This window comes from Daphnia pulex, chromosome 11 (assembly GCF_021134715.1).
Source record: "Daphnia pulex isolate KAP4 chromosome 11, ASM2113471v1".
Taxonomy (NCBI): domain Eukaryota; kingdom Metazoa; phylum Arthropoda; class Branchiopoda; order Diplostraca; family Daphniidae; genus Daphnia; species Daphnia pulex.
The window spans coordinates 4,314,128-4,340,969 of record NC_060027.1 but is presented as its reverse complement, the minus strand read 5'-3'; the positions used below and the strand labels follow the sequence as shown (position 1 = coordinate 4,340,969).

General features: G+C 43.2%; 6 protein-coding genes across 25 annotated transcripts; 3 read left to right on the top strand and 3 right to left on the bottom strand.

The window, feature by feature from the left end:
• The first annotated feature begins 222 nt into the window (after window positions 1-222).
• Window positions 223-2,872, top strand: LOC124207601 (serine/threonine-protein kinase 40-like). Its single transcript, XM_046605146.1, has 10 exons — window positions 223-456; window positions 524-702; window positions 764-898; window positions 961-1,191; window positions 1,265-1,448; window positions 1,507-1,636; window positions 1,701-1,860; window positions 1,927-2,034; window positions 2,096-2,438; window positions 2,502-2,872. The coding sequence occupies exons 1-10, from the start codon at window positions 396-398 to the stop codon at window positions 2,705-2,707; spliced, it is 1,737 nt and encodes a 578-aa protein (XP_046461102.1). The 5' UTR covers window positions 223-395; the 3' UTR covers window positions 2,708-2,872.
• Window positions 2,873-2,910: 38 nt separating this feature from the next.
• On the bottom strand, window positions 2,911-3,519 carry LOC124207646 (cuticle collagen 1-like). The gene has a single exon (XM_046605218.1). It carries the CDS (start codon window positions 3,517-3,519, stop codon window positions 2,911-2,913), a length of 609 nt encoding a protein of 202 aa, XP_046461174.1.
• Window positions 3,520-4,252: 733 nt separating this feature from the next.
• On the bottom strand, window positions 4,253-6,043 carry LOC124207088 (cell wall protein RTB1-like). Its single transcript, XM_046604379.1, has 2 exons — window positions 4,718-6,043; window positions 4,253-4,621 (listed from the first exon to the last, which is right to left on the bottom strand). Exons 1-2 carry the CDS (start codon window positions 5,970-5,972, stop codon window positions 4,335-4,337), a joined length of 1,542 nt encoding a protein of 513 aa, XP_046460335.1. The 5' UTR covers window positions 5,973-6,043; the 3' UTR covers window positions 4,253-4,334.
• Window positions 6,044-6,387: 344 nt separating this feature from the next.
• LOC124207089 (cathepsin B-like) lies at window positions 6,388-9,135 on the top strand. Its single transcript, XM_046604380.1, has 6 exons — window positions 6,388-7,848; window positions 7,914-8,068; window positions 8,138-8,183; window positions 8,265-8,418; window positions 8,476-8,592; window positions 8,654-9,135. Exons 1-6 carry the CDS (start codon window positions 7,426-7,428, stop codon window positions 8,893-8,895), a joined length of 1,137 nt encoding a protein of 378 aa, XP_046460336.1. The 5' UTR covers window positions 6,388-7,425; the 3' UTR covers window positions 8,896-9,135.
• LOC124207090 (novel acetylcholine receptor chaperone-like) lies at window positions 8,913-9,880 on the bottom strand. The gene is made up of 3 exons (XM_046604381.1): window positions 9,699-9,880; window positions 9,493-9,631; window positions 8,913-9,429 (listed from the first exon to the last, which is right to left on the bottom strand). Exons 1-3 carry the CDS (start codon window positions 9,807-9,809, stop codon window positions 9,164-9,166), a joined length of 516 nt encoding a protein of 171 aa, XP_046460337.1. The 5' UTR covers window positions 9,810-9,880; the 3' UTR covers window positions 8,913-9,163.
• A 1,080-nt stretch (window positions 9,881-10,960) lies between these two features.
• Window positions 10,961-26,710, top strand: LOC124207560 (F-actin-monooxygenase MICAL3-like). Of its 20 annotated transcripts, none has more exons than XM_046605090.1 (31): window positions 10,962-11,167; window positions 11,796-12,078; window positions 12,249-12,350; window positions 13,116-13,323; window positions 13,416-13,529; window positions 13,628-13,729; window positions 13,804-14,060; window positions 14,144-14,741; window positions 14,818-15,050; window positions 15,118-15,240; window positions 15,298-15,576; window positions 15,798-16,076; window positions 16,564-16,702; window positions 16,813-16,952; window positions 17,028-17,599; window positions 17,668-17,919; window positions 17,987-18,180; window positions 18,242-18,345; window positions 18,415-19,164; window positions 19,236-20,180; window positions 20,260-20,457; window positions 20,522-20,798; window positions 20,867-21,666; window positions 21,735-21,935; window positions 21,998-22,073; window positions 22,157-22,367; window positions 22,448-22,560; window positions 22,638-22,811; window positions 23,037-23,081; window positions 23,317-23,431; window positions 25,504-26,710. In XM_046605090.1, exons 2-31 carry the CDS (start codon window positions 11,884-11,886, stop codon window positions 25,595-25,597), a joined length of 7,890 nt encoding a protein of 2,629 aa, XP_046461046.1. In that variant the 5' UTR covers window positions 10,962-11,167; window positions 11,796-11,883; the 3' UTR covers window positions 25,598-26,710. The 20 variants fall into 20 exon arrangements, with proteins under 20 accessions (XP_046461033.1, XP_046461037.1, XP_046461038.1 ...); XM_046605088.1 differs by having other exon boundaries at window positions 23,517-26,710; XM_046605077.1 differs by having other exon boundaries at window positions 10,961-11,164; window positions 11,794-12,078; window positions 23,317-26,710.
• Window positions 26,711-26,842: the final 132 nt, after the last annotated feature.

Genomic DNA, 26,842 nt, shown 5'->3' with positions numbered 1-26,842 from the left:
CTCCCCGTACCCAGAGGCGATTCAATATGACAAGGCAATATCGGATGAATAACGAATTCACCCTATCCTTCAAACTCGACTATTACAATTGAAATATTTAAACGTACGTGATTGAATACAGCTCATTCCGCTACATAGTTCTAATGAGTCTTTATAGGAATTTATATAATTTTTTTACAAAAAAAAAGAAAAGAAAAACGGTTACAACGGCGGAGGGATACAATGTAGTATTAAACTCTTGCTGAGGTGGTCCTAATTCTTGTTTTTATTTTTCTCATTGAATGAGCGGAGGTGATGAAACATGAAATGAAAGTTACAGAACTTTTCTTTGACGTTTGAGAATTTTTACGTTAAAAATAAACTGTTAGACATTGTCATTTAACAAATTTTCAATCATGAAACGATCGGCTTCTGATGATGATGGAGCCGGAACAACAAAGAAACAATTCTTTTCTGGTAACGCGAAGAATGGGTCTCTTGTTTTTCCAAAGTATTTTGTTTAATGTATTTTTTGGCTCTGTAGGGTCTTTTCCAGGTCAAACTTCAACTACTGTCTATCACGTGGGGGAATTGCATAATGAAAAAGAGGTGAAAAGAGCAGGACCTTTTGTCATAGGGCCTAGACTGGGAAACTCTCCTGTCCGCAGCATTACACAATGTTTGGCAAGGAGATCAAAAACCGATGAATTTTACACACTCAAAGTGGGTTAGCAATAGCAATAGCGATATTTTATGTCCACAATTTTAAATAATTATTTTTTAGATGCTTATAATGAAAACCCTTAATGAAGAAACTCAGGATGAAAAACAGGGGAAAATGTTGCTGTTAACAGAATATAGTCTCTTGTCCCTTCTGCATGATCAACCTGGAGTCATCCATCACCATGGGTTTTTTAAAGTATGATGTCATCAATCAATCTAGTCTCCTCAAGTGTTAACACAACATTCAAATTAATTCAGGATTTGGCCTATGAGGAACAAGAGCTTCGAAATGGAACTGTAGTCATTACTGGGAAGAAAGTTAAGAGGCTAAATCTTGTTCTTGATTGCCTCTCACCCAATGACTTTTGTCCCCACTCCCACAACTATGTCAATCTCCAGCAGTATGTCATCAAGGAGAAAAAGTTGACTGAGCAAGAAAGCCTTTGGATATTTAGGGAAATTGTATCTGTTGTCAACAGCCTTCACCAGGTAGATATAGTGTTTTTAATATTTTTATCAAGAATTTCATTATTAAAATGAATCCGTTTGTATGTAATTATAGAGGAACATTGTCCACAGAGATTTGAAACTGGGGAATTTAGTGTTGAATCGCCAAAACCGTCGTATAACGCTCATCAATTTCTGTCTGGGAAAGCACCTAGCCAACGAGGAAGATCTGTTACGAGATCAGCGAGGATCTCCAGCTTACATTTCTCCAGACGTTTTAAGCGGCAAACCGTATTTGGGTATGTAACTTTTTCTTTCTTCTTGATAGACGTTTATTAAATTTACTCTTGGATACAGGAAAGCCTTCTGATATGTGGGCTCTTGGTGTAGTTTTGTTTACTATGCTCTATGGTCAGTTTCCATTCTACGATTCGGTGCCTCAGGAGCTCTTCCGAAAAATAAAAGCGGCCGACTTTACCATTCCAAGGTTTGATGAAATAAAATCTGAATTCTTAAAATAATTTTAAAAACCTAACTTGATGCAAATCTAGAGATGGCCGTGTTTCAGACAGTACAACTCGTCTGGTTCAAAAATTATTGAATCTGAATCCTCACCAAAGACTAAAGGCCCACCAAGTAGTCCATGCTCTAGATTCTACTATAGCCACAGGGAATCTTCCATCTTCATCACCTGAACGATCATTGTTACAGGTTTGTGTCAAACTCATAAAAATTTTCATTAAGTTAATGATCAATTTGATTACTTTTGGGCTGTAGGTTGTCCCCGATATTGATTCTGATCAACTAGTCGAAGAAATAGAGACCATAGCAGCCAACCTTCCTCGAGGGGTATCGGAATTTGAAAGTGTTTTGCAACGTCTTCATGTAAAAACAAAATATTCAGTTCTAATTAATAACGGAAACCAATATATATTTGATTTTCTAGGCAATTGAGGAGTCAACAGGTAGTCTTCTGGCATACCATTCAGTCACTGTTCCTGGATTAAGTCCATTTCAAGTGGTCAAAAAACATGGAAACTCTAGTGCTCATCATGCTCATTTAAATCTCCTCTCTTCACTCGGTCGCCAACAAGGATCCATTCGAGCTTTAAGTACCGAACAGATGAATCGTTATCGGCACTTGTTACCTCCACGGATGATGACTCCCCATCAACAATTCCATGAAGGAACCAGCGCCACCGCTGTCCAAAGAATAGCTTCGTTTTCTTCTTATGTCGCCCAGAGCCCGCCGTCCTCTTCCTCTTTACCTCAATCCGCGCAATCATTACGTAAGGAATCTCATTATAATAAATTGCAAGTAATTGTTCTAATATTGAGTTTTGTATTTTAAGGAGTGGTGAACCCTGCATTTTTCCCACCCAATTTTCTTACTCAACGATTGCAGCAACTGCAACAACAACAACAACATGCGCAACAACAGCCTCCGGCTCCGGCTCCGGCTCCTTTAGCTTCAATCAATGGCACTCGTCGAATCGCTATCGACTCTCCGATCTCTTCGTCATCTCGACAGGAAGACCCATCTGAAGAGCCGGATTGAAAGCTTATACATCGCTGTGATTCTAATTGCTCTAAATAATCCCGCCAAGCTTCATAGTCTTGATACAAAGCCAAACGTACGCTTGTTTTCTGGAGTGACCATTCCAGCTGAAAGTATTTTATAATATCATTTATAAATTTTCAATAAAACAAACTAGTGTGTAAACATTTTATTTTGGTACTTTTGTACCACAATAATCATTACTAATAGCCGTAGAAATTCTTGAAAGGTTTGTTTAGGGACCAAGACTTGTAAAAGTTCATATAACCGTTGGGGTTGGATGGGATTGGATTGGATGGAATTGGATTGGATGGGACGCATAATCCAGTTTTGGTGTTGTATAGATAACCGTCAGGACAGTGTGGAATTGCTATTCCTCCGGGTTGCGCTTCGTTTCTGCCAGGTGGACCAGGAGGGCCAGGAGCGCCGTTTTTGCCAGGTGGACCCGGACGGCCAGGAGCGCCGTTTCTGCCAGGTGGACCAGGAGGACCTCGAGGACCAGGGACTCGACAACAAAGAGGTGGTGTAGTAGAGACTGGTCGCGCTGTAGTAGGCCTAGTAGTAGAGAATGGTCTCGCTGTAGTAGTAGAGACTGGTCCCGCTGGAAGAGTAATTCGAATTTTTGAGCCACTAGGAGCTGCGATCAAATCAGGTGGCGCTGGGCCGTCACAGGGGCAAACTTCAGGTAAAATCTCAGCTGAATTCTGCTCATCTTCTACTGATAGACTTGTAGGATTCTCAATGGATATTTCGACGCTCTCGGCCGTGGAGTAACTTGCCACTAAACCAATCAAAACGATAAATTTGAACATGTTTTAGGTGAGTGGTAGCAAGACAAATTTTTAGCCAACAGTCCAACTTCACTGAGCCAACTGATGGATAACCTCGAAAACTACTGGTATTTATACAAGGATTTACTTGTCGTTAATAGCGCATTTTTCCAACGACGATGATCGTCGAGTTTTCTCTTCGTTCTTCGTCGAAATAGCGAAAGTAGGTGAAAAAATCGCCGGAAGTAAAAAAAGATCAGTCGTTCTCACCTCCAATTTCATAAAATCAATCGGTTGCAAATTCCCTGAGATGCATCAATACCACAAAAAACGTTTGATCCATTCCGAATGGATGATACCCGATGAAACGTTTTATTTTATCATACGAAACGTTTGCACGTCAGCAATCGAAAGGTAACAGAAATGTATCGACAATAGAGTTCTCTAAGATAGATTCGCAAATTTATTAATGAATGACGAAGTATTACGTAGCCTACTACCTTTTCCGCTTAATTTACATCGCCGCATATCTTATTTACTGTTAGTGATATTATGGCCCCTCGACGCAGGCCACCATTTCCCTTCAGCTTTCTTCGAATAATGCATTGGCTTCATAGAAAAAAAGCACGTCTCGCAGAATTAAAGCTAATTATTTCAGTTTAAATTTAAAAAAAAAACTAGACTGTTTTGTTTTTATATCGATTTTTCGTGGGTTTCATTTTCATTTTTATGGCGAATTGACACCGGAGAAAAGCAAGAAATTCGAGTCAAAAAATATTTTTTGAATGGCAATTTTACCGTTTGTATTCCATTAACAAGTTTCAAAAACTATACATCAACTTCGCTAATCATGACATTCATTTACGTAAGCCAAAAAGATTCTTAAAAGGATTATTTGGAGTCAATGAACTTGGCGACTGGGACATGGACCAATAATAAGTTCCAAATCCAGTAGCGTAGTTTGAAGCGTAGTTCGGCTGGATGGTGCATTCGAGTGTGTAGATGTTGAACTGATAACCAATCGGACAACGTTTTCCAGAGGGTCGTTTCTTTCCTTCAGTTGGTCGGCGTGTCGTTTTCGCCGGACGGCTGGTAGTGGGCTCAGGGGTTTGTTCTTCCGTCGGTTTGATGCTCGATTTTTCATCTAAACAGGGTCGTTTCGGAATTTCAATGTCGATAACAATCTCCTTTTGCTCAGGTTGTGATTGATCAGTTGAAAGAGTAATAATAATGGTGTTACCAGGAGGAAGCAATTTCGATCCTTCGGTCGAGGATTCTTTTTCTTTTATAGTTGTGGTCTCTGTTGAAGTAGTAGTTTCTATTGTGAATTCATCTCTAGGAACTTGTGCTGCAGTGGTTTCCGGCTGAACAGGAACTTCCGTTGTCATTTGAGGTTGTGTCGGAAGTTCAGCAGCGGCTTCTTTGGTAACTTCTGTGGTAGGAACTCTTGTAGGAACTTCTGTGGTAGGGACTTCTGTGGTAGGAACTTCTGTGCTAGGAGCTTCTGTGCTAGGGGCTTCTGTGCTAGGAACTTCTGTGCTAGGAGCTTCTGTGGTAGTAGATTCTGTACTTGAGGCTTCTGTGCTAGGTGCTTGTCCCTCTGCAAGTCGAAGATCTTCAGGCTGAGGATTGAGGAATTCTTGGCCTTCACGTGGAATAACTTCAATATTAACATTTCCCTCCTCTTGATATTCGGCTGGAACGCTGATGATAATACTGGACCCACTAGGAGCTGTAATCAAATCGGATGCTTCCTCAGAAGATTCGCTGCTTTCGGATGAGGAAACGTTCGTTTTCTTCTCCTCTTTGACAGGTGTTTCTTCAGATTCCTGTTCTCCTTTTTCTTCTCCGGATTCCATCTTTGGCAGCTTGTCATTTTCAGGCTGTTCTAATTTTTCTTTAATTTCTTCAATAACTTTCTCCAACGATTTCTGTGTGGTTGAACGTTCTTCTTCCAATTCTTTGACGCCCAATTCCGGATGTTCTTCAACTGGCGCTTTCTCTTCCGGCTTAGTCGATTCCGGAAGCATCGGCACGCGAACTTCTATAATGACGTTTTCTGGTTCTTTGACTTGAATAGTAGTTTCTTTTGGCAAATTTTCCTTTTTCTCTGGCGTTTGTTGTTGTTCAGTTAACTTTGTTTCACCTTCTTGATTTAAATCTTCTTCGCTCTTCGGCATCTTGGAATCTTCTTCTGGCATCTTCCTTTCACCTTCTTTTTCTGCGGTGGGCTCTTTCTCGAAATGTTTCAATTCTTCTTCATGTCGAACTCTGATTTTCTGCAACTTGCTGTCAATTTTCTGCATCTCTTCTGACAATTTTCGGAGGAATGTCTCTTGGATGTTTTCTACTTCGCGAATAACTTCGCTCAAATCGGGTACTTCCGGGTCCTCGACATCCTTCGGATCTACTTGGTCGTCGCTAGGCAGGTCGACGCTTTTGGCTATAGAATAACATGCTAGTAAACCAATCGACAAGACAATTTTGAACATCATTTTCAATGCAACTTGGACGAAAAAGTAAGAGATAGTTAGATATTTAACCAGAGGTCAACTGATTGAAAAATCTTCAAGTACTAGCCTTTATATACCTGATGCAGCTTACCTGTGAGTAGAAGCGTTTTTCAAACGTATAGGCCTATAGAAATTTTGGGGTTTTCTTATTTCGTGGAACTAGCGAAAGTTGAACAATTTAACAACGTATATTTATCATATGTACCATACTGCGCGATACTGCTGTACTTAATTAAATACTGCTAAAAATAATTAAATAACTAAGAGGAAATGATAAGTTAACGAGATAACGTCATAACGACATGCTGTTAAATTTACACTTTAATTACAAATGTACTTAATTCCGCTTAAAAAATTATTTCTGAAATTGTGATAACACATTTTCTGTTAACAAAAATTTTCCATTTTCTTCATCGACGATTATTTAACGTCACGACGACGACGATCTACTATCACTTTTTTTAGTAGTTGAAATAGATCAGTTAAGACTTAAGAAAGACTAATATCCTCCGGGAATCCTCAAGTCCCATTTGTACTTTTTATACTTGGACTTTTAGACATACGCCGCTAAAAGAAACAAAAATGAGGTTACTTTCCAATCAAATGAATAGACGTATTCAAATGTGTTAAAAATTGGCTTGAATGCGTATTAGAGTATTATTACTACGATGATTTAATTTGACAAAGAAAATGACCGAGTCATCGGATCGCGTAAAATCGACCCTTGAGGCATCATGTGCGGATGAAGCAAAATGAACGCAAATTTGAATAAATCGACCCGATTACGAATTTACCCTACATACACGCGGATTTACTAATTAAATTTGAAGAACAAAATTTGTGATCACTGCGGTTGACATGTCGGGACCCGGAAGAAACCTGATGTGCTTCTCGTGAACAAACAAAAAGCTTCCCCTGCTGATGTCACATGTAAACAGTTATACCACGGATAGAACGCGTGCAGAGATTAAAGAAAACGGACCGTGGAAAATCTGTTTTTTTTTTTCGAATAATAATGAAAGGAGGAGCGAACGTGAGAAGATTTGTCGATGCCCAGTCAACGCGTGAGAGTCTAGTATACAGGAAACTTGTCTCAATTGTGCACAGAAACGAAGGGAATAGAAAAGATGAACGACCCGGTTCAGCTGCAGAAGCAGAATAGACTAGTGTACCAAATATTTTTACCAAACACAATCATCAAATACTTATAGATCTAACTCATCATGTAAAGTCAATAAGAATCATAAAAGATCGTCTTTTATCACGCCTTCCCGAAAACAAACAAACTATTCTATTGGCACAATAAACACGCAATTTGTCCTTTAATACCTTGTAATGGGTTAATCACTTGGAAAATCGGGCACCGCCTCTTTCCGACCCACAAACGTTATAAGGTCCAGTCTACTGTCATCAGTCTTGTACGAGTGAATCAATCATGAAGACTTGTAAAATTGAATCTCGGACTTACTCTTTTCCCGTCACTGTTGTAATCCTACTTTGTTTATTGCTCGTTTTAGTGATGAGCGATCAAAGTTTTGATACAGTTAACACTACATCAAGTTGGTCCGCAAACGAGATGTTGTTGTATTCACCGCGATCGGGGAAGAGTATCCCCGGTAAGAAATGGACGGACAAGTTACTGGCCCCGTTTCGTTCCTTAATGGGAGCCCGAGCTTACGATCCATGGCGCTACTTTATGTCAGTGAAGCGACGTCAGGTGAACGAACGGAGATCTTTATCATCGCCATCGGGATTTTACTCATCGTCGATCCCGGCCGAGTTTGACGCCCGTCTTCGCTGGCCCAACTGCCCTACAATCGGGGAGATATTCGAGCAAGGATCTTGCGCTTCCTGTTGGGTATTGCGCATCTCAATCACGCGTTCAGGACTGCATAATTAAACATTAAATTGCATTTTCAAAAGGCTGTGGCGCCGACTGACGTTATGAGCGACCGAATTTGCATCCACTCTGGAAGTCGACATATTGTACGCCTTTCCGCTGGCAATTTATTGAGCTGCTGCAAATTGTGCGGAAAAGGATGTAAAGGCGGTTTTCCTGGAGGGGCGTGGATGCACTGGTCAGTTCATTTTTATAAAGTTGGTTTATAGTGAATATGAAAGATTAATTTTTCTATCCTTTTTGATAGGAAGAAACATGGCATCGTAACAGGGGGATCATACTCTTCAGATTACGTAAATATCAACAAGTTTTTTTTTTTTAATTGGAATTGAGAAATTCTGGGATTGATTGAATTTCATTTTTCGACAATAAAGGGTTGTCAAAAGTATCAATTCTTTCCTTGTTACCAACCTAGAACAAAAGGATCGATTAAAAATAAATGTCCAAAAACTGACAACACTCTATTCGAATGTCGGAAGACTTGTAGAACATCGTACAATAAAAGTTACAAACAAGACCTCTATTACGGTAACTCTAAATGTTTACAAATTTTCGTTTATGCGAATTAAATTTAACCTGAATTAGGGGAGAGCGTTTACAGAATACCTAACGACGTTCGGGCCATTCAACTAGAAATCATGGAGAATGGGCCTGTTCAAGCCAATTTAAGGATCTACGAAGATTTTCTACATTACAAATCCGGTTGGTATAATTATAGACTCTTCCGCAAGTGGAATTGTTTGAGTAATTTTTTTACCGGTAGGTGTTTACCGGCATGTACATGGGCAAGGATTGGAATACCACGCTGTCAAGATTTTCGGCTGGGGAATCGAAGGTGGAACTCCTTATTGGTTAGCGGCCAATCCATGGAGCAAGCGTTGGGGAAATGGAGGATTTTTCAAGATTCTTCGAGGATCCAATCACGCAGAAATCGAGGATCATGTTATGGCAGGAATCCCAAAATTGGATCCAGTTGATGAAGAAGAGCATTTTAATTTAATTTAAAGGTCGTAACTCTACAATTTTCCATGAACAAAATTTTTATTACGAAAAATGTGCATCAAGACAACTGGTTTATGGATCGAGCGTGCGAGATCATTCGTTTTGAAGATATCCTACTGTATCAACTACTCGTGAGACGGAAAATAAGTTATTTAAATTAAAACTTAAGCTATTAAGTACCACTAGACTGTCAAGACATTCACAATACTGCTACAAAAAAAAACTGACTTAGTTCAAAGAGAATATTTGTTTTATGGCTTCAAAATTGAGACTATTCACTCTTTGCCAGTTTGGCAGGGATGTTTGATGGTGTGGGTCCCGTACTAGGCGGTTTGAGTGCTGCTGCTGCTGCTTTTGCAGCTTCTGCTTTGTCCTGGCGCTGAATCTGCCACTCCACCACCAGGCGGCAAGTCAACATAAAGAAAAAGACTAAGGCTGGAGCTGACCGTTCAAGCTTGTCATCAACAGCCCAGTGCAAAGAAATTGCTCCAATCATCAGAGAGAGCAAAATCCAATTGGCGACCTGCTTGGTACGCCCTGATGAGGAAAAATATAATTAAATCATATTGGTCTACTTGATGTAATAGAGAACTGACTTACGATGAGGAATGAAAGTAAGAGCAATGCCACAAACAATTTCAAGGCCACCTACAATGCGACGATACCATTTTGAAGGTATCTTGACGTTGAACCAACGGGCTAGTGGTATGATTTTAGCATATTTGACGTATTCTTGTCTCTGAAAGTAAGTCGTTTTGATTTAAAGAGCAGCAGTAGAGAAGAAGAAGGCCATATCTTTAACTCACCAGGTCCTTGTGAAGTTCTTTGCTAATGTAAGGAGTAATCTTCATAATCCCTACAAAAATAAAAAACAACCCCAGAAATATAGACAAACTTTTTAATACGATAGACGCCATCGAGAAATTTTTCACTTTTGTACAATCTATGAGTCTCAAGTGTCAAAAAAATTTTTACTTATTACAGCGTTGCCGTAAACAATTGCTCCTCCCTTTTCGGAACCGTTAGCCGGGCTGGCCGGGTGTCGCGGCAGACCCATTTATACTTTTACCCGGAAGGGCGGAAATGTTTTATTCCGTTTATTATGTTTTATTGGGGATCTATTTTCAATGCGGGCTTAAAAAATAAGACTTTTAAAAAAGGGAACTCCAGGCAATCTAATCTTGACTAGAAGATACGTATTCAATCACAAAACTGTCATGAGTCATGAGATGACCAGGTGATGATTCATTTTGTGCGGTTGAAATATAATTTCTCCTTCATCTGATAAAGGTAATCAAACATTCCGGATTATACTTCTATCATTATCTCGACGTCTCCGGCTGCCATCGTTAATTCCTAGTTTTATTTTTAATGTTTTCATTTCGAGTTTTAATATGTTTCCATTTATTTATGTATAGCAATTAGACAAAATATACAAACTACTTCTCGAGGAGTAGGAATTGAGGATCAAGTTTCGTTGACCGCAATTCGTAATCTCTAATCTTGATGGCCTTACAAAACAAACCAATTTCTTAAAGTAAAAAATGCCTAGAGTGGCTTTTCATTGTATTAAGAACCTGAAAAATGGAACGACAGAGAGATTATACCTTTATCGTTATATTCGCCTTTTGAATAGAATTGCAAACAACCGAATTATCCCGGTCGTTTGAAGACACACATTCAACGATGAGAATTGAAATACGGATTTTGGGGTTTTTCACGGTTCATGAGGGAAATTTGCGGTTGAATTGTCTTGTATTTTTTTCCCGGAAATTACTTTGAGTGGTGATTAAAAAGATCCTGTACATTGTAAAAGTATGTAAATGTCAGTCATGTGGTTATGAATTTTGGATGATATCCTACAAGTGAATCAATAGTATAGCATTACGGATATGAGCAAAATGCGATAAGCAAATGTAGAATGTTGGTTATTTTCCCCAAATTGCACAAGAAAATAAAAAACTACGTGACAAAATTAGTTGTTGCTTTTGCGGACGCTAGGTGGCATGAGAGTCGCACGAAATTTTAATTCAGGAGAAAAGGAGTTCCTCGCCCTTCTGCTTGTGTGAGAATTTTTCGTTAGTTGTGGTCGGCTCGTGCAACGAACGTGAACGCCCTACGCGATCGTGAAACTTTTTTTTTTATTATTTGTGAGACGAAGATACACTTTTGGTCCGAAGTTCCTGTCCATTTGGTGTATGTGTGTGTTCACGACATCTTCTTTGTCCAAGACCTTCTGTGTGTTGTGTGTGGTGGTGCTGTCAGTGGACTAAAGGTAAAATTAACTCTGAAATTCCTCTGTAGATAAAACCATGTTTGTGAGATTGGAAACATGATAGAAGACATCAAGTTTCATCAGTCATATCATCACAAAAAAACGTAAATGATGGTTCATCCCTTCGGCCTTTTTTTAGTCGGAAACGTTAAATGTAGTGTTGCATTGGATGAGGAAGGGCGATCCGTCTTCTGCTAGTCTTTTTGTGTGTGTGTGTCGAGCCGTTAAAAAAGAACACAACACACACAAAATATACGAAGAATAAAAAGCCTGTGCATGCAAGTTGACATTTATCTCTTATCAAAAAAGAAAAGTTTGAACCCAATCTTGGTACGAGCCACACTAGAAAATGTATTTGAAACTTCTTGGCCAATGAGAGAGATTGTTGGGAAAAGATTAGTAACAGTCAGGTGTGTCGTTCGACATATATTCTGAACGCACCCATATAAGGTCAGAAATCTTCCCTCCGGGCATCGATGAAGCTTGAAAAACTTGGGAAAAAAAGAAACGATTATCCCGTTGTGTAACCCGCGCTCGCCCGCCTAGGCACATTTGTGACTAAGAGGCTGTCCGGGATCGTGAGTTGCTCATTATTATTCACGAATCTATTGGTTTTCTTCTTTTGCAGCCGAGAGAAGAAAGAGGATGAAGCCACATTCGGCGGAGGATAATTAACGCCGAAAAAGAAAAAAACAAGGCCGTTGCAAACAACAAAAATGTACGCCAGCAGCAGCGGTGGTGGTGGTGGTGTCGCTAGAGTGACCTCTCCTGATTCGGCACTGGCCTCGGATGTCTTCGACAAGTTCTGCAACGCTGTCACGTTCAAATCGATTCTGAGCCTGTACCGGCAGCTGTGTGATTTGCTCCGGCTAAAACCCACTTACTTCCCTCTTTTCTATCCAAAACTCAAGGTCAGTTATCATAACATAGTTTCGGTGACGCTTTTTAAATTCCCATTTGGACAAGAAAGTCCATTTGCTTCTTTTGGTCGTCGTCGTCGTGTCACCGATGATGGAGTGTTGACTCTTTTTTAATAGTTTGTTGTTTATTATTTTTTCTTTGATTCATTTCACCCCGACAGGCAAAGTTACGCTCGTGGAAAGCCCAGGCGCTATGGAGTAAATTCGACAAACGGGCAGCTCATCGGTGCTACAATCGAGGAAGGCCTTGTTCAAACACACGGGTAAACACGATTTGAAAAATAATAATAATATAAAAGACGGTTTTTCTCCTTTTGTATAATATCGGGTTTTTGGTGGCGTGCCATTTGGAGCGCTCCTTATCAGCTCAGCGACATGTCCTCCAAGGAGGTTCCCTATATGGAGCGAGTGTCTTTGGATATCTCGTCCGTCTCAACAGACGTTCATTGTGCTCTCATAATTCCGTCACGTACCAAAGAAAAAAACGACTTAAAAAAGTTAATCTTCAAGGGCGATTCTCTCGGATGAATAATTTCCCCTTTCGGGAAAGTAAAAAACAGATTCCCTTTTTTCTTTCAAGTCGAGCCAGGATTTTTATTTTATTTTACATGCGTGTGCGTATGCACCCCTCGATCTTAAAAAACAAGGATCTATTTTCGTTGTTTGGCCAGGCAGCCTCTTTCCGTTCCACTTTGGTTTTTTTGTCGGGACTCCCCCGAGTGTCTTCAACAGTTGGGAGGCTTTTCGCTGCTTTGAAACGGCGTAACCCCAGCGCGAGATTTTCTGTTTTTACACACACACACACACACACATGGAATTGCAGTTGTGTAGTTTGTAACCTTTGCCAGAATCAATCGCCTGGGCTATTTTTCGCAACCAGGCCAGTCTGATAAGAGGTGACTGGACGGCGGCGGCGGCCTTGTTTACATCAAGATGTTGTTGCCTGCTGGCTCATGTCTTTCATCACGATTCGGGGGGATGAGTCACGCGGACGACGACTGATGTCATTTTTTTTCTTCCTTGTGTAGGTGCTGATCATCGGTGGCGGACCGTGCGGTTTACGGACGGCTATAGAAGCCCAGCTGCTGGGCGCCAAAGTTGTTGTGGTGGAAAAAAGAGACCGGTTCTCTCGCAACAACGTCCTGCATCTCTGGCCGTTCGTTATTCACGATCTGAGGGCGCTCGGTGCTAAGAAGTTTTTTGGCAAGTTCTGCGCCGGATCTATCGATCACATCAGTAATTAAATTGGACTTGTTCCTAGTTTTTTCGCCATTGCGTCATCACTAGTCCCCCCTTCTTTTTTTTTGTGTGATAAATCCATTATTTAGGTATCCGCCAGCTGCAGTGCATTCTACTTAAAGTCGCTCTACTTCTGGGAGTTGAAATTCACGAGAACGTGACGTTTGAAGGACTCGCTGAGCCGCCAGAAGATCAGTCGATCAGTAAGTAGCAGCAGCAGCAGCAGCTTTTTGCGCCTCAGAAATGTTATGAGACGTCAGTCTGGATTTTTATGTTTGTGTGTGTTTTGTTTCGTCAACAGAAATAGGTTGGAAGGCTAAAATTAGCCCGGCGGATCATCCAGTCTCGCAATATGAATTTGACGTGCTCATTGGTGCTGATGGCAAGAGAAACACATTGGACGGTATTATTGGAAACACTTAGCCTTGTCCTAAATTTCATATGTCTGACGAACGAATTTTTAAAAATTTCTTTCAGGGTTCAAACGCAAGGAATTCCGTGGACGACTGGCCATTGCCATTACGGCCAATTTGGTTAACAAGAAATCGGAAGCCGAGGCACGCGTCGAAGAAATTTCGGGCGTGGCTTTCATTTTCAATCAAAAGTTCTTCAAAGAACTCAACGCCGTCACTGGCATCGACCTGGAAAACATCGTCTACTACAAAGACGAAACCCATTACTTTGTCATGACGGCCAAAAAGCAGTCCCTGCTCAGCAAAGGGGTCATTATTCAGGTATATATAACATTTGGCAGCTATTCCAATCTTGGAATTCCATCCTTGAAAAATCATTGACGTCTATACTTGTTATCTATTAGGACTTCCCGGACACGGTGAAGCTATTGTCGATCGAGAATGTTAATAAAGAGGCCCTGATGGACTATGCTCGTCAAGCGGCCGATTTCTCCACCAATTATCAGCTGCCACACTTGGACTTTGCCGTCAATCATTACGGCCAGCCGGATGTGGCCATGTTTGACTTCACTTCCATGTTTGCGGCCGAGAACGCTTCAAGGGTGCTAGAAAGACACGGCCACAAAATGCTCATGTGCCTGGTGGGTGACAGTTTACTGGAGCCGTTCTGGCCGACAGGCTCGGGATGTGCGCGTGGCTGGCTGAGCTCTTTCGACGCCTGCTGGGCCATCCACTCTTGGTCGAGTGGTCGGATGACTCCGCTGGAGGTCCTCGCCGAGCGAGAGTCCATTTACCGCCTGCTGGCTCAGACAACGCCCGAGAACCTGAACAAAGATTACAGTGCCTACACCGTCGAGCCTCAAACACGCTACCCCAATCTCAACATACGAACCTGTCTCGATTTCCAGGTCAAATCACTCTACGACACGGATAACTTGGCCGAGCTGGCCAGACCTGTCAAAGCTCCCGTCGAGGAGGGAACTCGGAAAAGAACTAAACGACGTAAGATTAAAAAGGGTGAATTAACGCTGTTGGGGTTAGACATTGTTGTTCATTTTTGATTTGTTTGTTTTTGCAGCCGACTCTTTCATTCACCCAGATACGTTATTGGTGTGGCTCAAGAAGCAGATTGCACTCTACGATATCACCATCACGGATATGACGAATTCATTTCAAGACGGCCTTGCCCTCTGTGCTATTATCCATCGATATCGCCCCGATTTACTGGATTTCGCCTCACTTGATCCAGCAAATGTGGCCGTTAATAACCAACTGGCTTTCGACATCCTTGAAGAACTTGGCGTTCTTCCTGTAAATACCCTTAATCGAACTATTGACCGGGAATCGGCATTAACGCACTCGATTTCTCTTTTCTTAGGTGACCACCGGTTACGAAATGGCTCAGTTGGCCGTCCCTGACAAACTGTCCATGCTGTCCTATCTGACACAAGTTCACGAATTGTTCCGTGGGGAAATTCCTTGCGTCAAACAACCTAAAAGGGTCAGTAGTTTTTGCTATGAATCACGCAACAACATCAACAACTTTTTCTTTTCGCAGGAACTGACCGAGTCTGAGGAGGACATTTTGGGAGCAGCTTCTCTGAAACGGCCAACTGCCATTTGTTCTGCCGGCCAATACCAACGCGCCGCAGCTCAGAGCAAAGTCACAACGCGAACGTCGACGTCCAGCAAGCGGAAAACGTTGGAACGCGTAGCGACGGCAGAGGCGCCCAGCAGCACACTCAACCGGACCGGAGGTGACCGCAACAAGGCCGACATGTCTTTGCGCAAAGCCCGCAAGCGTCGCAGTACCGACCGTTCCTTACACAACACCGCGGTAAGTGCTGATACTCGCCCCCCACTGGCGGGCTTTTGTTTCTTTCCCATTCTGGTTATATTATATACACAGTGAACCGAACAATGGTAGTACATCCAACAAACAAAATCCCAAACGGGCCTGCGAGCTCATATTTTTTTTCCCGGTTTGGCTGCGTGCCCAAATTTGGTGCGAAAATTGTATCCTCCTCACATGTTGTTAAACGTGCGTTGGGGGTTCAGGAACGCGGTCAAGTCCAGCAAGAGATAGCCGCAAACCGGTTGGACCGAAAGCAACGGGCGGCAGCTTTCCTGCGCCTCCGATTCGATAGAAGTATGCAGATGTTGCAAGCCGGTGGCGATCCGGACGACGAGCCGGGCGGATTCAGCAAGGCCACGGAAAGACAGATGAAGGCTGATCGCGACCTCCAGGATATTTCCCTATTCATTTACCGTCTCGAGTCAGATTTCGAGGATAAGAGGTGCCGACTGGAGAAGATGTTGTCCGGTTTCAACCCCACCGTAAGCCTCCAAGGCAATATCTGTGCCTTTATGCATCCACAACATGCAATCCACCTTTTCATTTTTTTTGAATAGAAAGCATGACGCACAAGTTGAAGCAAGCCAGCAGTCGACGCGTTTGCTGTACAATCCTTTTTCTCCCACTTTCGTAACACACAAACCCCCTCCGGCTCCACGTGATTGGCAGTTGTTGTATTGTTGTCGGGAACACCAACTATAGCTAGCCCCGAATTTCTAGACATGCATCTAACTCATCCATATTCAATCTGCCGGATTGAAAATATCTAACTCCCTTACCCCCCATGGCGAGCATGCCTAGTTTGAATACTAACTCGAAAGAGTGGCGCACGGTGTTTTCTTTTTTGTGTCTTGTGTACGTTCATTTGTTTTGCGCTGGAAAATGTTCGCCAAAGTTTGACGTCGCCGAGTTTCCGTTTGATCGATTGTCTTGTCTCTCTAATTTTTCACTGGTTTCTCTGTTTTACAGGACCGCAATGCCAAGCCCGGCCGTGGTAGCGGTGCAGAAGGTAGCGAATCGCTGAGTAATAAAGTCCGTGATTTGGAAGCCAAGCTGAGAGGCAATCGCCCAACTGACAAGAAACCCAAAGATCTAATCCGAGCCATAGGTAACACAAAAATGACTTGTTGTTTGTTTTTAGTTTTTTCTTATCTTGTTGTCCTCGAGCTCGAAGATGAATTGCCATTTTCTTAACTTATTTCATGATTTATTTCGTAGGAAAATTGGATAGGAGCGACTGGCAACTTTCTGCTTTGGAGAAGAAGATTGAAGAGAACCAGACACCTGGTGGGGTGAAAGATCCGCACATGCATGATAACAAAGTTCCCAAATGGAACAGGGACGCGTTCACTGATAAGGTATCCCTGATTTTGTTGTAAATTTTGCGACATCTGGTCGTCATATTTGTCTTTTTCCTTTTTTTTTAAATTTAGTTCGAAGCGATCAATCGCCGGATTCACGGTTTACCCGCAGAAGCCATCAACGAAAAGTACGTCAACCTGGAACGCGGCATGAAGCAGCTGGAGAGGAAGCTCAAAGAAGGCAGTGTGCTGGATACGGGCCATCGAGGCAGCAATAAGGTTTCCGCCATGGCTCAGCAGCTGTCCAAAAAGGTGCCGGAAGTGTCCAGTGTGAATGATCAGGCGGAATCTTTCAGACCCAAGCCGGTGCTCAATCTTCCTCAGCAAGGAGGCTCGGAGACGTGCCATTTTTGCAGCAAACGCGTCTACCTGATGGAACGCATGAGCGCCGAAGGTCGATTCTTCCATCGCGGCTGCTTCCGTTGCGAGTACTGTGCTTCGACGTTGCGACTCGGAGGCTACGCTTTCGTCCGCGACGACCTCCTCGGTGGCGTCTTTTTCTGTATGCCGCACGTGTCCATGTTGTACTACATGCGCAACAAAATTCTGACGGGCCGTAACGGCGAAACTTGCGTTGACGGCCAAATTGAACGAAGAATTGCCCAGCCCGTTGCTGCCCAACCAAACAATCAACTTCTCAACATGTAACTAAATTTCCGTCTTATTTATTTGATAGGATCCGTAGTAATATTTTAAAAATTAAATTTTTTAGTAGTGCGGATAAGCCAATCGTGTTTGAGCCGATCAAGAGCCCTCTAGTCCAGGCTGCTGTCCAGGCTGCCGATCTCGACTTCCGGCGAGATGGCACTCCGGAAAGAGTGGAATTTGAAAATTCCATCGCCGACGAGACGGCCAAAGAAGATCAACTGAGCGAAATCGACGAAGACGAATGGACTGACCACAATTTCGGCAATTCCGTCCATTCTGGCACGGAAGATGAAGCCTCATCTTTGGACGATTCAAGGTACATTCCATCTTGTACTCCATTAAATTTTGTTTGTGGTTATAAATCTGAGTGATCCTGTTTCTAGTTCCGACGATGACGAAGACGACGAGGAAGGTGGAGAAGAAGTTTCCAACGAAAATCTGATGGAACTCGACAGGCCTTTGACTGCAGACGAAACTCGAAGACTTGCCGAATCGTGGAAGAAACGCTATTCGACCGAAGCGTCCGATCGCAATCAACAGGAATGTCAAGAACCGCTTCACGAAAGCATTCCTGAAAGTACGTTTCGATTTACAAGTTACATGCATCTGAATGAATATTGACAATTGGTTGAGTTTAGACGAAGAAGAAAACAACGTCCGAATTGATGTCCCGGCCTTCCCGCTTGCATCCGAACCCATCCACAAGAAATCCAGTGAAGAAGCAACCAGTTCCGATACAGAGGTATAAACCTTCGAGGTTGAATCACTGTTTAAATCAGTTATTATATAATTGATTTGTTTGGTTTTACAGATGGGTTCCGATGAGGAGTTGGAATTGGAAGACGAAGAGGAGGACGATGAAGGAGATTATGAAGAGGAGAGCGAATATGAGAATGGCGAAGAGGAGGAAGACGAAGATGATGAAGACGAAGAAGATGAGGAAGATGAAGAAGACGGCCGAGATTCTGCTACGGAAATTGAAACTGATTCTGAATTTGATCAAAACAGCAATGCCGACGTTCGTTTAGGACTTCAAGGAATCCCTACTATCGTTGTCAACGAATCAGAGGCTGAGCAGTTGAAAAAGAGCACTGACCAGCTGGCCAACGGTAATGGATTGGACAGTCATCCGGTGGCGGAAGTTGAAGCAGAACCATTGGAACAGATGCCACCCACCAGATCCACGAAGGGAGATCCCAAACCCATCTACGTTGATCAGTACATATCACTTGAAAATGCTCGGCCACTCCAGCGGACGCTATCCCATGAAGATAGCAGAAATGCTGATTCGGCGACCGCACCTGGCCGTTCGGGAGTCTTGGCCTATTTGCGTCGCCACGAAGAGCTGGAAAGGTCGCCTTCTACCGATATGGTGGCCTCTAAGAACTCGCTGGAACTCAAGAAAAAGTACATGATGGATTATGGAGGCTCTACAGGCTCGCTGGCACAAAAATCTGCTTCGACCACCAATCTCGATAGCAAGCTGAGGAGCTTTGTGGACACCATTTCCGAGGCCCAGAAAAAACTTAATCCGGCCCCTCAGCCCAGCGTTCCCATGCAGGTTGGAATTCGAAAATATTTTATTAACGCGGTGATTTGACTTTGATTAAACATTTCTTGTCGTTTTAACAGGTGTTCTTACAGAACACGGCCAACATTTTCCAACCAGGGCCACGTCAAGTGCCAAACGTTTTACCCGTCGAAAAAGCTAACGAACCTGCTCAACCGGTTCTCAGTATTCCAAAAGAAATGCCGCCAGAGGATTTGGAGTGTTTTGAAAAGGAACCTCCAACTCCGACCAACAGTGAACCCCCAGCTGAAGCGATTGCTGTGACAATCGAATCCTCTGCAGTTGTACCAGTCACGCCGAGCGACAGCGGCTCCGCCCAAACAAATGGAAACATCGCCAGTGAAGTCACTAGCAGTGACACCGAATCAGAAGAATCCAAGGAGGAATCTAATCGGGACGCGACTTCAGATTTCGACACGGATTCTGAAGCGGATTCATCCGAACCACCGTACGAAGCGCTCAACCAGTATGTTGCTTTGCCCAGTGTCGTCGTGGAAGAAGACGAAGAACCGGCCGTTGTAATCCTTCAGGACGTGCAAGAATTACAGTCACCCGAGTCCACTGACGAAGCGCCACCACGACCACCCCCTCATCACCCGAAATTGGCAATGCAAGAGGATTTCGACTTGAGTCCATCCAGCGAAAAAATTGATCTTCCAGAAAAACTCACGACCTGGGCGCGGTCGCTTTCTAAAGAATCGGTCGATTCTTCCAAATTTGCCATGACAGAAACGGAATTCTCCGACTGGGCCGATAACAGTTTGGGTGGCGATTTGGATGCCGAGCTCAACATTGACCCAGAGCCTGTCAAACAAACGGCAGCCAAAGAACAAGCCCGTCCATCAGAGACTCCAGCTGCAAAGCCTGCCGTTTCCGTCAACAATGGCTCTACCAATTTAGACGACATCGAATATGCCGATGACAGCGAGGAACGAGTGGTGGATTTCAAAGGCTACACTAATTTGGTCGAGGAAACTCCCACGCCAGAAAAACCAGACACTCCCGTGGTAATTCTACTTTTTTATAGCCTTTAAAAAAGAAAAAAAGTGTTGATGTTCACGTGTCAATTACGCGCTCGTTTTGTAGGCCGTCGAATCACCGGAAGTTCCCAGTTTGATGTTCAGTCGCATTAGAGACTCGATCGCCATGTCGCGTGACCGACAGTCACCTCTATTTTCACCCATCAAAGACGACCGCGTTCACAAAGAGATTCAACGTCGTATGCTGGAGAAGAAATACGAATCATCGCCGAATTTGGTCCGGAAGAAGGAAGCTATTTCTCAGGTATTTTATCTGCCCTTTTATTTTGCATGAACCACTCGTGTCTTATCGTGTGTGAACTAATTAGGAGCGTGAACGACAGGGTGACTTGGTGCGCGATATGGTCCTCAGTCGCATTCAGCGCACTAGTCCGGAGAAGACGAGGGAGCGTCGAGGATCTTACGGATCCATGACGCCGCCTGGATCTTCACGAGCTTCTCGATCCGATTCGGAGCCGAGGAGCACAATTACTCCAGATCGTCGAGACATCTTCGCAACACCTCACTCGTCTCTTCGATCCGTGGCGGAAGTGCCGACGGTGCTTCACAGCGAATTCGTCACGCCGATGAGCAGCATCAAGAAAGGTAAAAAGAAAACAGTGGAACCTTTTAAGTTGGCTGGGAATTTCACGGTGTCTTTGTTTTAATTCCAGATTCCGATAAAAACAACGAAGGTGGTCTGATGGCTGTGAAACGTGAATTGTTCGTATCGACACCGTCGATTAGACCGACTGACATTGGTGAATTCAAGACGCCCAATTTCAAAGAATGGCAAGATGCAAACAGACAACTTGATCGCCAAAATTCGGCTCGCATTGAGGCTCGAGCCAAAGCTCATGCCAAAGCTGATCAAGATCTGGGGTTGAGTCCACCGGATTATATCGAAAATCTGAAAGACAAGCTGCGCCGCAAGCCCAGCGTCGACGAGGATAGCCACGAAATGCTACCGGCCCGGACGCGCAGTTTCTCAGAACCGAACGTTGATGCCGACAAATCGTGGAATCTCCCAGTTCATCCCAATAATGTTGCCGGGCAGATTTCATCTGAAGTTGTCGATGTACCACCTGCCAAACCTCCAAGAATGATGGTGCATGCTCCGACTGTTGCTCCAGCCAACAAGGTGGAGTCTTCGCGAATCTCGGACACTACCTCGGCCGTTCAACCGTTCAATTCCGTATTGAAAAACTCCAAATCAATGTCGCAAATTGTTTCTCCTGCCGCTCCGGTCTTGCAACCCCCCAGTCCGCGGACAGATGTTATCGGCAGCATGTTTGTACAACAACACAACCGCCCGTCCTCATCCAGCCCGACAAGTCCACCACAAAGCCCACGATCCGTCGGGTCATCTAAATCCACAAGTTACCTGTGGGCCGGCCTTTCACCTGCCGAATCTCAAGCCAAACTGGACGCCGATTCTGCTGCTTCGACGTCTTCTCCATCGACAACGAACAATGTAAGACAAGTCTCATTTTTCACATCAAATGTCCGTAACGTCATTTCAATAATAATTTTCTTTTGCAGCAGGGCGTCAAGGTGAAGAAATCGAAAGACCGTGAGCGTCGACGCAGTATTATCCAGACGATTACCGGACTGTTTAGCAGCTCCAAGAAAGAAGAAAAGAAAGACGAACCAAAAGAAGTTGATTCCTCTCCCAGTAAGAAATCCAGCCCACCCAAGTTCCAGTTGCCGAAATTTTCGGGAAAGAAGGACAAATCTAACAAGGTATTTTTAATCCTACGTGAAAATCTTTGAAGTATGCCCATTAAATATAAATAAAACATTAGGATAAATTGGCGTTGGATGACTCCTACGAAGAAGGTCGACTGCGAGCTGCTAGTTCTCCTGTCACGCCCAACAACGGTAAGAAAATCAACTGAATTGTCTACAAAACTCAATAAACTTTACCTTTCTAACCAACAATGTTCAATTGTTCACTTCTTCAGATGTAAAAGATGGTGTCAAACCACGAGCATCGTCTCTTCTCGCTAGTCCAACCTCGGGAAGTGAAGCCAATACTCCCACAACCAGTTTCGGCCTGGAACAGTACGGCGATTCGGCAGGAACTCCTACCGGAGCGTGGTCAGCTTTCTCTTCGAGTAGCAGGCGACAATCGAAGCAAGCCCGCCAAGTAGCGCGTCAAACGGAATTAAAGAGGTACGATTTCTTGGTGCATAGCGGAACGAAGGTGAAGGGATCTCATTTTAATCATGTTCGATTTGCAATCATTTCGCCAGACTGCGCATGGCTCAATCTATACAGCGACAGCTGGAAGAAATTGAAGTGAAGCAAAAGGAACTGGAGGACCAAGGCGTCAGACTTGAAAGAACTTTACGTGGTGAAGAAGGAGGTGATTATTTTTAGTCATTTAGTTTCCTTTGTGTGTGTTTGAATGAATTCATTTCTATTTTTTAAATATTTTTCAAGGAGTGTCCGGCCGTGACGAGTCTGCCCTGATGCAGGAGTGGTTCCAGCTAGTCCACGAGAAGAACGCATTAAGTCGGTACGAGCAGGAGCTGATGGTTCGTGCTCGTGAACTTGAGCTGGAAGATAGACATGCCCGGCTTCAGATGGAGCTAAAGGATCGCATGTCATTGGATGGTATAGCGTAGACCCCTTCACACACGTTTTTCACTTAGAAATGACCTCACATTCAACTAATAATCAACAGCTCCAAAGCTTTTTTTTTTTTTAACGAACTAACTTATTCAGTAATTTTATTCATGAACGACTAATCGAGGGTGATCCACTTACCACATGTGTGCTCACACCTGCTTCACGCCATTGCTCTTAATTCAATTGTTTAAACCCCCATCCTTGTTTTAGACTGGGAAGACGACGTCTTTATCGCTGATGGCTCATTGGGGCCAGGTAGGATTGAATTGAGTCAAACACTGGCATCCGGTGATGATTGCATGAAAGAGCATGGAGGCGTGGCTTTTTCAAAAAATCTTGATAACAAATTTCGTCCTTGTATACCTTCAAATGCTATTTCTTTTTTGTGGTGGTCATAATGGCGATTCTACGTTCTTATTTTCATTCTAAAGTTCTATTTGTCAAACCACCGAGTTCATAATTTAATGCGAAGATTTCCATCGTTTTGCAGAGACGGTGAAATCGCCAGCCGACGTGGACAAGGAGGGAGCCATTCTTTCCGAGATGCTGGAGATCGTGGAGCAGAAAGACTCGCTGCGCAGCATGCTCGAAGAGGACCGGCAAAGGTGGGCAGTCTTTTTGAACCTGATTGATCTGGCTCAAAGTAGTCTAGAGGATGATGTTTTCGCGCCTGACTCTGCGGATGAACAGGAAATCGCAGATGAATCCGATGGGGAATGTCAAGCGTACTCGGACCAGATTCCGGCGCCCAAAGCTTCGGATTCCGAAGTCTGGGATATTCGGGACGGCCAGCCGGAAGCAATAGACAGCGATCTTGAAATCGAGGAGGAATTTGAGCACCTGTTCATCAATGACCATTCAGACACTTCTTCTCCCTGTACCGGCTCGATAAGCGATTTTCTCGAATCGGATTTAGTTGTATTAGATCCCATTGAACCCCCTGCGGAATTGCACGAACAACCAGCGCATCCAGCAAAGATTGCTTGGAGTCCGTCTGTCGAATTTGAGGGGAAAACTGTTGAATTGAACGAATTGGTTAGCCAAGAAGAAATTGACCTTTGGTCTGCCGTTGCCGTTGCCACCACCATCGAGAATGAAAACGCAATTGACGAACAAGAAGTTTTAGAATTTGATCAACTTGTCCAAGACTTGTCTGACGATGACGTGGCCAGTTTAGGTAGTTCCATCGAAGAGAAGCGCCCGGATTCGATGGAATTTGAAAGCCAGACGATCGAGTTGACGGACCTTAATAGTCAAGGTGAAACCGAGTTCTGGTCCGGCAATGACGACGACTCGGCAGCCAACAGTGATTTTGAACGGCCTCTGAGCTCCGACGGCACTGATTACGAATACTTTTATGAGCAACGGCAAAGCATGGCTGCAGACGTGAAACAAAGGAAAACCTCTGAAATTCTTCGGGAGAAAGTCGAAGTCTTTGACGAGCTGGACAGAAAGGCGCGGAAGCGCGTCGAGGCCGTCGAAGAGGAGAACGATTGGGGCACGCTCGGAGTTAAATTTGAGAACCGCGGTGTGGTGCGCGATCTTGTTTGGATGTGGGAGTACAACCATTTGCAGCAAAGTGGCCGCCGAGGGGTCTACCCTGATCTGGACGAGCGTCCAAAGACGAAGGGAAAGAAAGACGATCGGTCAAGTAGCCGGAACGACCTCGAATCAAACCCGCAGCAACAGACACAAGAGCCACCTCAAAAAACCAGGAAGAAAAGAAAGAAAATCGTTCCAGAAATGGAATTGGAGAGAACAATTTGCTCATCCGATCCAGCCGGCGGATGGGCGTGGTGGCAGATTGGCATCCTTTTCTGGCTGACGGTCTTCTCGTTTTTCATCTTGTCGGCACTTCCGGCCGACAGTTGGCCCTCATTCTTTTGATAGCACATTTCTTATTTTTTTTTTCCTCCTCCTCCCGTTGTTTCACACATTCTTTTGTTTCTCCTCGCTCTCTGTTATTTTCCTTATTTAATTCTTTAATAGTGGTTGTGGTTTCGTTTCACTGCCGTTCTTCTCGCTCTTCGTTTTCCTTACCCAGTAGTAGTAGTAGCTTTACCTTCTCTGTTATTATGCTTATTCTTTCAAATCGACCTGCGCTCAAATTTCTTTTTTCTACGTTACCTGACAATGTTTTAAAGTCGGCCTCCGGGAGAATTTTTTTTTTTTTTCGTTTCTAATTTTAGTCAATCCTACCGGTAAATCTTATTCTCTTATTCTTTATTTTGCTCCCCGTCTGAATCGTTTTCTATTTTGGGCTTTTCAACCACAAAATGTGTCTGACGAGCCAAGTGAAGTTAATATCCGAATTGCTTGATTGGGATGCCAAAATGACATGCAATCTAGTCTAACTAGAAACTATCTGCTGGATAAAAACAAGCGCAAAAAAGAAAAGAAAAATCTATCCCCAAAGAATCGAGTTGTAATCGTAACGCCGTGAAACAGTCCGATCAGCTTTTGAAAATCGCCGTTCAATATTGCCTTGAAATAATCATCGTGTCCGTTAATTTTGTTTTCTTGTAATTTAAATTTAGAATAGTGAAGTGTGCTTTTATCATTTGCCTGTAAGCGCTTTTGAAGGAATAAGCAGTCGAAGATAATTTAGACTTGTCAGAGACACAATTAACCGGAAGCAACCTCTTTCTCTTGTGTTGTCTGGCTCTCCCCATTGCAGGTACCGTGAAGAGGACAAAGACCTGGAAACTCAAATGCTTGCCAAAGGCTTGCGGCTAGCTACGCTTCGCCAACGAAAGGAATCCCAAGTCTGATGATTATGAAACCGTCTAAAACACCACGTTTTAAAGAGGAGGATGTTTGTAAACATTTGAATTTTTTTTTTCCCCCTTTTATTTCTATCCTCCTCTCTTATTATCGAGTCTCTTCTGTCCATGGGATTCCATCCGTTCTGCGTAAGAACACCTCGACTTAAAACAAAAGTAGTCAATTTTTTTTTGTCAAAATTTTTTTCATGAGAGGCCGCTTCCAAAACGTTGGTTAAATTGCTAGTCATTCATTGAAATGAATTGAGCCTTTGGACTGAAAAATGAGATTCACGCAGTCTGCGCTCCTTGGTGGCTGTCTTAAAAAAACAAACAAAAACACATAACCTTGTTTGATGGAATAATAACTTTGTTAACAACAATTTTTGGGGGGCTAGACGTACGTGAGGGGGGTGGTTATTAATGATTATCAGCCAACCGTGGATAACGCGTGCTGTAAGATGGGGTGGCGGCATTATCAGTGATAATAACTCATCAATTTGTGCATGTTGTTGAGCTTTTTTTCCTGTTTGTTGAATTAACGCCGACAAAAACTCGATAAATTGTTTCATTTCTCCCCTCCCTCGAAGAGAGTGTGCGTGTTGTGCAATGCTTTTGGCAGCTGGACCTCATTGTTTTTCATGTCATTCATGAACCGAAGTGAAGTTACTTTTTTTTAACCTGCCTTTTTCTGTTTCTCGTTATATATCCTCTTTTATGGTTTTTCTGTATCCGTATCGCTTTTCAACTTAACCAAACGATTTACTTCTTCGTATATACCTTCATGAAACAAACTGACTGATCAAATGTTTCCCTTTTTGTCTTTTGTTCCTGATCGATTCGGACTTACCATGAGATTGATACTCCTTAAATTTTTGTTTTTTTCCCCCTTATTTGTTTGTTTCATCCTTTTTTGAAAAAAAAAAAATTAAACATTGCCGAGTGCTAAAAAGATTGGCTTTGCCGTCATGCCTTGTATGACTTATGCAAGCAGACCCTCCCAAATATACATGACATCATTCGATCCTGAAACGAAATTATAATCATTTTTAAAAACATTTGTATATTCGTCTGAGCGATCGGATAAGACGACTTGTTAATACAGCAAAGATGTATCAATCACTTTCGTTTGTCTCGCTCCTGTCCTTGTATACCTAAAACTAGACAAATATTTAAATTTCCAGGACGACGGGTGTCTGGTGCCTAAGACGACAAAATACCTCCACTTGTCACGTCAAGGTTAAAACGTCCAGA